Raw genomic sequence first — 12497 nt, forward strand, 5'->3', positions numbered from 1 at the left:
ATATAGATCTAGGCTGTCTTTTACAATATGCAGAAAGGAGCCTGTATGCATTATCAGGGGCGGCTCTAGCTTTTTTGCCGCCCCAAGCACGGCAGTCAGGCAGCCTTCAGCGGCATGCCTGCGGGAGGTTCCCAGTCCCACGGATTCGGCGGCTTGCCTGTGGGAGGTCCACTGGTCCTGCGGCTTCGGCGTACCCGCCGATTAAATGCCACCCAAGCTGCGGGACCAGTGGACCTCCCGCAGGCACGCCGCCAAAGGCTGCCTGACTGCTGCCCTCGCAGGGACTGGCAGAGTGCTCCCCCCCCGTAGCTTGCCACCCCAGGCAGGCACTTGGAGCGCTGGTGCCTGGAGCCACTACTGTGCATTAGTAACAACTATATTGGACGGCAGCAACTCCTGGCTTTCTGGGACTACTAAGGGGGCTTCTTGGCATAGGCAAGCCAGCAAATGTCTGCCCCATACCAGCTGAAAGCATCCAAACAGTTACTGAACATTTTGCTGTCTTTAATATGTTGTTACTCTGAGCAAGCGTCTGTTCTGCCTGGATGGTAGATCTGGACTTGCTACTAGTTGTATCTGCCAAGTGGCAATCGCATAACAGCACCAAATAAAATACCATACAGGCTTCAGTCTATGTAAAATGTTATGATTCTTATATGCACTGAACTTTTTGCAACCTAATTCTTTGCTATGAAGTCTTTAGACAGGTTGGGCCTCATTTACAGAAGTACCCTCTACTCTAACTGTAACCAGTGGAAGCTGAGAGTGCTTAGCTCCTCCAAATTATAGGCACAAGGCATCTCAAAAATTGGTCATCCAAAAACGATGGCAAGTAAATCAGAGGCTATTTTAGAAAGCACTGGTCTTAGCTCCACCAGGAGTAGATGAAACAAAAAGGCAGAATAATCTGCTTATTTGCAGAGAATTCAGTAATCTGGAGCCCCTGAAATAGAACACAAAGGTTTGTTTTGTGCAAAATTATTATAGTTTAAATTGTACTGCAGATTCATATCAGACAATATGAGCTGAAGGCTATTTAAGCTAGAGTGAAAGGCTCCTTAAGCTCCGTAAGAGTTGGTTGGGAAAACGGACATTTTTTCCTGCCTTATATTTCAACAAAAACTAAATAAACTTATTTTGGTCTAAATTTTGTGCATACAAATTTGGCTTTTGGAAAAAAATTGAAAACCAAAATATTTTGGATTTGGAAATCCTGCTGAGTTGCCTCATGGGAGTTGTACTTCAAATGCTTCATGCTCCCATTCTCCTCTGCAGGCCAGGCTCTCTGATTGGACTACATCTCTCATGATGGGGATAGGAGATGGCTACATCATGGAAGTCCCCGGTGATGGTGTACATGGGAGATTTGACCAGCTGGGGAACCTGGTCCATAAAGCAGAATGGGGTCATGAGAAAACCAGACTACTTTCCCTTGAGGCACCATGGCAGGATATCAGAACTGAAATATTTTGGTTTTCAGCCACTTGGTTTTCAATGAAAAAAATCAAAAGCTATCCTCAGAAAGCAGACATTTTGTGGAAAATAGTTTAGTTGAAAACCCAATTTTCTTTCAAAAACAGTTTAATGAAAAATGTTTAACCAGCTCTATTCCACAGGCATATTACCAATCATAGAATCTTGAGGTTTTCAGATTGTGGCCTACACACAACTTGGTGATTCACAGAAAGCTAGTGATAGTTCCCCCACCTCCTTATTCTTAAATCACATTAAAGAATCAAAGAGAGAGGCGCAGCTCCTTAAAAGGGAGGATCCAAGCCCAGTGCAGGGCAACACAGAGAGGCAAACAGAGCTCCCTTGCCCCACAAAGCAGGGGTTGCTTAGTAGCAGAATGGCTGAAGAGACTCTTCCAACTGGACCCACTGGAGATGTAGAGGGATCTTCTTTACTTTGTTTTCCTTTTTGTTTAGAATCCAGAACACTCACTCCAGGTTTTTTGGATTCTTAGGAAAAACGATTTCACTAAGAGAGTGGTGAAGCACTGGAATGGGTTACATAGGGAGGTGGTAGAATCTCCATCCTTGACAGAGCTCTGGCTGGGATTTAGTTGAGGTTGGTCCTGCTTTGAGCAGGGGGTTGGACTAGATGACCTCCTGAGGTCTCTTCCAACCCTAATCTTCTATGACTCTATGAAAGGGGGTAAAGGGACCCAGACACCCTTTACAGAGAATGCCGACCTCTTACCTTGCAGTGAACTACTGGGTAAGCCCATACTGTTTTGTGGGCTGCAATGTTATGTGGTTTACTCTTACCGTTTTTTGGACTGCATTATGCTCAGAAGGGGAGGTTTCCACCTTCCAAATGCAACTAGCATTCTAGCCATGTGCACAAAGACTGACTCCTTGGTGCCTCCTCCAAACTGTTCCCTCCTGCAACCTATGCTCAATCTGTGCTCCTCTCTCCAAGTTGCTATATCCCCTAAGCAGGTTGCTATATATATATATATCTTTCCTTTTACAATTATTTTTGTTGTACCTTTTGTGCAAGTATTTGCTGACTTGCTGGGGCCAGAGATTACTAGTACATAGCTCAACCTAGGAAGATGGGTACACCAGCCCATTGCAGCCTGTTAGGCCTCATACTCCTTCAAGCATGTTGGTCTTCAAACCAGTCCTGACTACTTCTTTATGTTATTGCCATTGGAGGGGGGACTTCCTTTTAGTCTGTTGCGGCTTCTGTATTATTGGTCCTCTATATTGCTTATATACTTTGTTTCTTATGACCTTCCTGTGTCAGACCAGATGGAAGCTGAGGACCCCTGCAGCTTGGATTGTTGCCTTTTGCCATTGTTTTGTGAGGTTATTTGATGGCTGAACCCATCACCTGCTCACCTGTGCATAATGGCTCAGGTTCTTGGCTCCTTTGTTGTAACAGAATTTTTGCCTAGCCTGGTGTTCTCTTAACTGGTTCTGTGTACTATATGTCATTCCTCCACTGGGCTGAAACCAATTACTCGGAAGCAATGTCTTGGTTCTCTAACTCATCAGTCCCTGTACTGGTGTGCATTGTGATGATCTAACATTGCCAGGTAGGGATCCCTTCCTGTCTGCTTTGCCTTTGCCATCAGCCTCTTGACTATCTTCACTGTGGCTCTACCTTCCTGTTGCTTTGTAGGTATCCAGGGGAAGCAATCTATGTTCATATTCCCATTTGCCACTGTGTCATTTTAATTCAGCTGAAGTGTACTGTGGCCATTGTTTGAGCATAGAGTGTCAGACAAGCTAGACCTTGCAAAATGCCCCTTCGATTTCTGGATCACAGTTCTTGCTTGAGTTTCCTCCAGATAGTCCACCTCCAGAAACTGAAGTAGTAATCTACTGTGACCATGTAGTTCCTTTCATTAAAAGTTAAAAGCTTTGTTCTGACTTTTCTGCAGGGTTAGGTTGGGATTTCATGGGGCTGTAGAATCTCCTTCTTTTGTCAATCATTATACTCTTTACACACCTTGCACTGTTCCATGTACGCTCTCAATTTGGGCCAGGCCAGGCGATTTACTCTCGGCCTTTATCCTCAGGGGTAAAGCATGCATCTGTCTCATCACATCAGCTCTTAAAACTGCTGGGATTACTGCTCAGTCCCCGTTAACAAAATCCCATTGTGCACACACAACTCATCTCTCACCTGGTAGTAGGAGGTGGCACTTGCTTCTTGCGATCTGGCTAACCCAGAAGTATAATTTTTTTTACGGCCTGTAATACCCATTTTATTCAATGCTTTAATGGACTTTCAAATGCCTGTTCTTGGGTCTCTAACCATTCCCTCACTGCCTCTCTGAGTGTTAACTGTCTCAAGGGCTCACAGATTTCAGACAGATGTATGCTGGAAAGAGAATTGGCCATTTCTATCAATCACTGGATTTCCCTCACATCCTTTGCGTTTTGTTAATGGCTCTAAATTTCTCAGGGCCTAGCTAGAGTGCCTCAGAAGTCAACAGATGTCTGATGTGGGGACCTCTGTTCTCCTCAGCTTCAGCTTTTCTTCATTCAGCCCAATATTCTGCTCCTGGCACCTTTTCAGCAGTGGTATCATGATTCTGGATTGCCTTTCCCTTGACATCTCTTCTCCTGCAATAAGAATGTCATCAGGTACAATATCAATGCCTTGGAATCCCAGTTTGCATTGGAACACCTCTAATATCAATAGGCATTCGTACCCAACAATATGTGCCAAAACATGTGGCAGAGTTGTCAGGTGGCTGGATGTCTCATCTAGCCCAATAGGATTCTTGGCATCACAAACTAACCTGGATAAACTGGGTTGTAAGTCCTCAATCATTTTGCTGTAAAGTGGTTTTGAATCAGTGCAGATGCTCAATTAACCTGCAGATTTTCCCACCACTAAATAAATTGCTGATCCACTCTGTGCTAGTTTCAATGGGTATGATGATGCTGGCTTGCTAGTTCCTTCTTCACTGGCTCTACCAGAGCTAACAGAACTTTGTGTTTCTGTAGTCTCATGGGCTGCATGTGGAGGTATGTTTTTAACTTCAGCTTGCCCTCTAGGAATCCATCTCCTTGAAATATGTCCTGATATTCTGCTAGAATGCTGGACAGGGCATCCGATGACTGTTCTCTCTCCTCTCATGTTGAGGATATTCGGGTGTTGTGCTGCAACAAAGCCCTGGCTTTTACTGCTCTGCAGTCTAGCAGTGGGTGGTACTCCTGTAGGTACTATAAATTCCAAACAATGTTTCACAGGTTTCTTATGGACAGCTTTCCTTTGCCCTCTGGCCTCAATGTTATTTTATTGTACACCACCGGCACTTGGTTACAGTTCTCCAGTCTAATATTGCTATTTATCAAATGTTGCTGAGATTACATTGCTGTTGGCTCCACAATCCATCAGGAATCAAATTGGTCATTGATCTCAATAACATATAGTTGCAAGTATGGCAGTTGAATAGCTGGTAGCCTTCTTCTGCAGTATGTGTATATTCAAATCTGCTGAAGTCACACTGCAGATATCCTCCTCGTCAATGGAAGTCTCTACATCCTCAATCACTGTATGTACTGCTGCTTTTTCTTCCTGGGATAGCTGCTGCACTGGGACATAGAGCAGTTCAGTTTCCTACACCCTTTGCACTGCTGCCCTGTGACAGGGCCGTACTCACCCCTGTCGCGCCTCCTGCTGGTCGGTCCCGGAATGTCCCTCGGTCCGGCCCTGGAGCGCCCTCGGCAGGCTGGTGACCCGCCTGTTCTCTGGCCCCGGCGTCCCTCCCTGGACCCGGTGCCCGCGATCTATAATTGGGTCTCCCCCTCCCAGGGGAACCCCACGCTCCTATCCCCGCCTTGCCTCAGTAGTGGCTACTGTCAGTCATGGTCTAGCCCCACACCCTGGGGCAGACTGCAGTATCAGCCCACTCATCACAGGCAAAGGGGGTTTGGACCTGCTGCTTCGTCCTTCCCCTGGGCTGCCCTCTGCAACCCCCAGTACCTATGGCCCTTCGCTAGGCCGCAGCCTGGGGCTGTCCTGGCTAGAGCTTCCCTGGCTCCTCAGCCTATTCCCCAGCACTGCTTCCCTCAGGTATCTGGTCTCAAGCCCTAAGCAGCCAGGCCCATCCCTCTCTGAAGGCAGAGAGAGACTCTGTCTGGGCTCTGGCTTCCCTGCCTCTTATAAGCCCCAGGGCTTCAGTTTGGGGCGTGGCCTCCAGCTGCAGCCACTTCCCCAATCAGCCTAGCCTGAAGGCTGTCTTCTCAAGCCCTGCCAGGCCACTTTTTAAACCCCTTCGGGCAGGAGCAGGATCCACCCTGCTACATGCCCACAGATTGGGCATTTTTCATTTACGTTTTTGTTGCTTTCCAAAGTATATATACTGAACCACATAGGCATGGGAACTAGGAATCTGGGGGGTGCTGCAGCACCCCTGGCTGGTTCCCGGGGTCCTGGCTGCCAGCCCCACGCCTGGGGCTCTGCTCCTGGCCCCAGCTGTGGTCCCAGCCTTGGCCCCCTTACCCCTGTCCACATCCCCCCAGTCCCAGATCCACAGCCCCGCTCTTGGCTCCAACTCTGGGGTCAGGTGGGAGTGCAGACAGGGGTGAGGTGGGGCACAAAGTGAAAAGTTTGGGGACCACTGGCTTTCAACACCCCCATTGTAAAAAGTGTTCCAGTGCCACTGTTGGAGCATGATGCCTGCATTCTTGGCCAGTCTGTCTCTGTCCTCCCTACTGGGTTCCTTTAACTTGAGTCTATATATTTTTTTCTGCACTAATGGATGTTGTTTTAATCCTTTCTCTGCCTTGTTATTTGGAGGCATTTCTGTAGGGTAGATCTGTTTCTCTCCACAATCTCGCCTGTTAATTAGAATCATGTGTCCCACAAACGATCCTGTTTCTCTCTAAGTAAGGAATCTTTAGTGTCTCCAAAGTTACATGTGGATGACAAAATTCTATGCTCTGTAACTTAAGTACCTATTCCATCTTCTGATTCTTGGTTTCAGGTAAGAGAACAGTATCTCTATACAGTCTCATTTTGTCTGGGGTCACAGTACTCAGACTCTTATCAGCTGTTCCAATGTTTTGGTCATTATTCCTGGCAACAGTGTTCACTTATTGCCCTTTTTCTGCAATGAGACAATTAAAAAAAGCATTATCTTCATTTTCTCATCTTTATCCCTCATGGGCAGTTCTGTAAACAGACTCAGTTCTTGTTTCCACTGCTTCCATGATCGTGCAAAGCTTTTTGTCAGGAAATCCAGCATTACTGGGTGTCTGAGTCTCTTCATGCTGGCTGTTTGTTTGGTTTCTAGCTGCTGCTTTTTTTGCCCTTTAATCACTCTCTCTTCCTTGGTGTGGGTCGCACTAGACTTTCCACTGGCACTATGTTTCATGTAATGTGTGTGGACAGTAACAGGAAAGGACTCTGTGTTTCTAAAACTAAACGGTCTCACAAAGAAAATTATTTACAGTGAGGCTGCAACTGCAGCTAGCATTCAAGCCTTGTGTAAACAGATGGACTTCCAATTTGTGCTTCTCCCTCCAAATTCCTTACAGGCTGCAACTCTGAGTAATATAAGGTGTTGGTTCCATGCAGAGGCTCTGCCCTTAAGAGCAGTCATGGGCGTATCTAGATACTATTAATCATTGAGCCAAATCAGCAGTGCCTGGGGCAGCTGTTTAGTCAGAAAGAGCACCGCTGGAGCATTGGTAGACAGACAGCCAAGGTAGCCAGCAGCAAACTGTTTGTATCCAGAATAGTGTAGCTATTTGTTGATGTGCTTGTCTGTCCCATACACATCTGCTCCCAATTTAGGTTAGTGCAGAACTGGTCCTTTATATAATGAAAACATTTCAGTACCCAGTGCTGTAATCCTTACTTCAGGTCTCTCAACATATGCGCAGTGTGCCCAGCAATCTGATAGCAGCAGCCGCTGCCAGGTGAAGAGCCAGTAGCCCGCCATTGAAGTGAGTCAACGGCCACTCATCAAGGATATGCGACATAGTCTGATGTTGACCATATCTACATTGTGGGTAGAGAAACCCCATTTGAAGAGACTGGCCACACAATTGCCCTGTCCTGTTTGAAACTGATTCAGGGATGACCACAAGTGCCTTGGCAGGTCAAAACCTGGTGAGCAGATGGTTGGGCCAGTGACAAGAGAGTGATTAATGACTGTCGTTGCTGACCATTCATTACACCAAGCAGATTCCAACATCATGTTCTGTGGCAGCATAAGTTACTAAAAAGGATTGTCTAGAAGACAGGAGAACGGATGTGTGGTTGAAGAGATCTGAGTACAGAGGCAAGTTGCTGTTCTCACGGATCTTAGTCAGAAGCATGATGGAGGCCCCCCTCACGGCGGTTATGGGGAGGTGCTGTTACTAAGTATTGGCAGCCATGGCAACAGAATTGCATGTAAAGTCCCAATAACAATGCTAGTTTGTTAAGCTCTACATCAACCTCAGGTGAACTCCCATTTATTGAAATGTGAATGCAAAATATTTCAACGGGAATTTTGCCTGCATGAGGACTGCAGGATTACATATACAAAGTGTGGCTATATCAAAGTGCTAGACTTGTTGCTTAGTTTTTAAAGATTAATTTCTCTCTTCATTCAAGTAACAGTCAGCCAAAGGATTTGCTCTATATTAGTGACTGACCATAACCTTGTGAACTCTATGAAAATTAACTGTGAGAAAAAGAATCACTTGTGCTGAGAACATGAATGCCAAAGCTTTGCACAGAATCTATTTCTGAATTGCTGTTGTGTTTGAGAAAAAAAGGACCAACTGCAAGCTCCTGAACTTACACTATGCAGACAGATACCTGAAGTGAATAAGCCCATTTACATGCACACCAGGCTAGTGGGCTTTTAACTAGACATACGCACTCTCAAATGCACAATTGGAATGTGTACCCTGTGTTCCTACACACATAATTTAGGCATGCACAAATATATGAATATAAAAATATTTGCTGATGAAAACCTGGCCCAGGATGTTTTAAATGGAAATATCAGAAATATAAACTAACCTTTTTGATAAAACACCACCAGTAGCTGAAAACTCCCAAATGTCCAGTTATTCAAAATTTTGGAAAATAAATCTTTCCTGGCCTAAGAACATTCATTTCAAGTTTCAGTCTAAAGCAGGAGTCAGCAACCTTTCAGAAGTGGTGTGCCGAGTCTTTATTCACTCTAATTTAAGGTTTCGTGTGCCAGTCAGACATTTTAACATTTTTGAAGATCTGTTTCTATAAGTCTATAATATATAACTAAGCTACTGTTGAATGTAAAGTAAATAAGGTTTTTAAAATGTTTAAGAAGCTTCATTTAAAATTAAATTAAAATGCAGAGCCCCCAGGACCGGTGGCCAGGACCTGGGCAGTGTGAGTGCCACTGAAAATCAGCTCACATGCTGCCTTCAGCACACGTGCCATAGGTTGCCTACCCCTGGTCTAAAGTAACATTAATTTCTTGCACCCAGGTTATAAATCCCTGAAATACAGAATAAGGCACAGATAGACCCTTAACAGTGCCAACACTAGTGTCCTGCTATAATACTGAGCAATTATTTATTTACATTTTTAAAACACAGTAAATGTAATTAAATAAATGCGATGAAGAACTAATGTACCTAATTGTCTAATTATACAAGGTGAACTAAGCTACATAATTACGTACTTAATTAATTATGTAAGTACATATTATGTAGCTGAAGCATGTTATATAATTAGGGGAAATGTAAACTTTCACCAGAGAATCCATCATAAGTTACATTGGATGGGAATAAGACAGTCACACTTCTGAGTAATGTCCACTCTCCATTACAAGAGTCATTGAATTATCTAATTAGGTGATAGACTGCCTGGACTTGTCTGTGGGACAAGCAAGGATTCTATTAACAGCAATGGGATCATTCAAATTTACAGCATATTAAACCTTTTTTATGCCACTTGGCATTTCTGGAAGTGGCAGTTATGCATTTAAAAATATATCAAGTTGATCCTACAGCAATCTCTCTCAAAAGCTGCTAATCACAGTATCCTATATCAAGTAATCAATTTTTATAACATTGTTAATAACATTGTGCTATTATTTTAAAAGATTAGTAGATTCCCAAGGCAAACCACAGGATTTTTTAGTTTTCCAAATTACTAAAATTGAGTGAAAGTTTCTTCAATCAAAATTTGTCCAGTTTCCATTTTGTGAAATGTTCTTGGAAGCAGAATAGTTTTTCAAATTTTCAGTGAGATTTCAAATTAATGTCTTTTTGCTATTAGAGCAGGAGGAAATGCATTTTTGGTGCACCAAAACTATTCGTGAATTTGTATTGAATTCAGCAAGTTGTTTGAGCCACCAAAAAAAAAAAAAAAGCTAGAATGTAGAAACAGTTCATTTTGACATTTTTAAATAAACCATTTTGATTTGGTGTAATTTTGAATCAACAGTAGAAACATTTCATTCAATCCAAATGAATTGTTTTTGTTTCATTGAGAAAAATAAAAGAAATCTGTATTGGATAGAAACAAACCAAATTTGGGGGTATTTTTCAGTTTGGTCACCTTTTCCTTTCCTTTTCAAGATAGACTCAATTATCATCTCAAAAGATTATTCACTCCAAGTGATGGCAGGTGGCATTTTGATTATAATGGCCAGCTTTGGGTTCCCCAGAAAAACAGGACTTATTTTAAAAGATTAGACTTATAATACACTGGCACAAGCTTCTTCCATCATGGAGCCTAGCGTGAAACAAGCCCAATATCTACATTCTTATATTTTTCAGAATTCGATTTGACTCTATCATGATTAGCTTTTGAATTTTGCATATCTATTACTTACATAGCAACCAAAAACACGCTGGGCATTTTGCCAACAAATAAAAAGGCGGATCCTGGCAAGAAAGAGTTTACAATCTATACATTATAAACTGAAGCATAGGCCACTTCTAGAGGAAAGATACCAGATAAAGTGGATTATTAGTCCAATGTGATATGGTGAACTTCATATCTTTAAATTACCTGCTACTCCTTGACATTAAAGGGTAGGATACAGTGCCCATTCAAGTGTGTGACAGTGCACAACTCTAAAATGCAATATCTATTTTGTTTAATGGAGACCTGAATGTGCAATGATAGCAGGACTGGGCTCTTTATGAAATAATCATGTATTTTATGGCATGCATTGAAGCCAAACAGTTTACTGGGGCCCTAATGCTGCAAACATTTATGCATGGACAGGGCCAGATTAACTCTCCTGTGGGCCTGGGGCTGTTAGATTTTATGAGGCCCCTGTATACAAGTCTTTTTCCTAACTTAAAACAAAACAATCATAACTATGGCATGGAGGCTATTAATGCTATATTAAACTTGCCTTTTAATTAACAAAGCCATTCTGTGCTTACATTTCAGTCTTAAAACATGTAGAATATAGTTAAGTTAATTCAAAATAGCCTACTTCTTACCTTAGAATAGCTGTTATATTAGGTTTTTTCTGAGAAGGAGTTTAGGTGCAGGAGAGGGATCCAGGCTGGGGCAGAGTGTTGGGGTGTGGGAGAGGGTGAGGGATGTGTGACTTTGGAGGGAGTTTGGTGCAGGAAGGGATTCTGACTGGGGCAGGGGGTTGGGGTGTAGGAGGGGGTGCGAGGTGTAGACTCCAGCCGGGAGGCACTTACCACAGGCAGCTCCTGGCCAGTGGCACAGTCTCTGCATGCCCCTGGGGAGAGGGAGACAGCATGTTTACGTGTGCTGCCTGCACCTGCAAGTGCCACCCCTGCAGCTCCCACTGGCCAGTTCCCAGCCAATGAGAGCTGCAGGGATGGTGCTGGAGTTGGGGGCAGCACACAGAGCTGACTGCCCCCCCCCAGGGGCCACAGAGATGTGCCGGCAACTAGTCACTTCCAGGAGCAGCATGGGGCCAGAGCATGCAGGCAGCCTGCCTGAGCTCTGCTGCACTGATGGACTTTTAGTGGCCCAGAGATTGCAATTGACTGTCAGAAGCTCCAGAATCAACCAGTCGATCATGATCAATGGGTTGGTGACCACTGAATTGTATATAATATGGATTTATTTTTGCGGGGCCCTCCTTAGTCCGAGGCCCTGGGCTGCAGCCCCTAAGGCCCTTGCATTAATCGGGCCCTGTGCATGAGCATAGCTTTCCACACAGGTAGTCTCACTGGAAAGAATTATTCATTTGTATAAAGTTACATATGTGCATATTTGCAGGATTGGGGCTTAAAATATCCTCAGGAAATCTTAACCCCATCAGCCAAGTTTTAATGTTGCTAGAGGAATATGCAATATTCCTCCTTTAAAAATAGCAGTCTAGATTTTGCCTTCATGTACACCCTGGTATACCCATTCAAATCAATGAGCATGCACAGGTTTATATGAGAGTGGAACTGTGTCCAACACTTTGAAAAGAAATAGACAATGAAATGCACAGGAAAATAATCTCTCACCTTCCAAGTCTTCCTTTTCAAAATGCGTTTTGAGAATGGAACGAGTGCCACCTCTGTCCACGACAGCTTCTTCATCATTTCTCTGCAAAACAGAAATATATATGTAGGAGTCTTTTCTTTTTGTAACCTGCTAGCAAGATTGAAGTGTAAGTATAAATAATTTTAATTTTCACTTTTCCGGTTTTTCCCTCAGACATAAGGTTTAAAGAATCTCTTTTCTCTTATTAAAATCTATTCTTCATATGGCAGCTTTTATTGTGCAGTGTTTAAAACTGGCTTTGATGTGAAGAAATTAGATCTGTTGTGACACCATGCAAGATGATGAGTAAACTCTGGTTTCTGGGAAGCAATAAAATCATGAGCCAGGCGATGAAGGAAGAGGTGACCAGTTGAGGCAGTTACATTATTGTGCTCTTAGAGAAACAGCTGTATGCATGCAATTTTGTCTCTGGAAAAAGAACTTCTGTAAACAAGATGACATTATGAACTAGTCGCAAAACAAAAAAATCATAAACATTAGCAGTGTTAATACTATCGTTAAGTTGGAGAACATTAGTCTCAGTAAAAATGTTGATGTGAAAAAAA

The 12497-nt window shown here is 43.5% G+C and overlaps 1 protein-coding gene across 1 annotated transcript in view; it reads right to left on the reverse strand.

Moving 5' to 3' along the window:
* Positions 1 to 12497, reverse strand: part of SLC4A10 (solute carrier family 4 member 10) — a 169356-nt gene that overhangs the window by 128441 nt on the left and 28418 nt on the right. Inside the window, exon 2 of the mRNA XM_039494286.1 lies at positions 11913 to 11994. Coding sequence (XP_039350220.1) covers positions 11913 to 11994 — 82 coding nt within the window. The remainder of the gene's footprint in view (positions 1 to 11912; positions 11995 to 12497) is intronic.

The sequence above is a fragment of the Mauremys reevesii genome, linkage group 11 (genome assembly GCF_016161935.1).
Source record: "Mauremys reevesii isolate NIE-2019 linkage group 11, ASM1616193v1, whole genome shotgun sequence".
In the NCBI taxonomy this organism is placed as follows: Eukaryota; Metazoa; Chordata; order Testudines; family Geoemydidae; genus Mauremys; species Mauremys reevesii.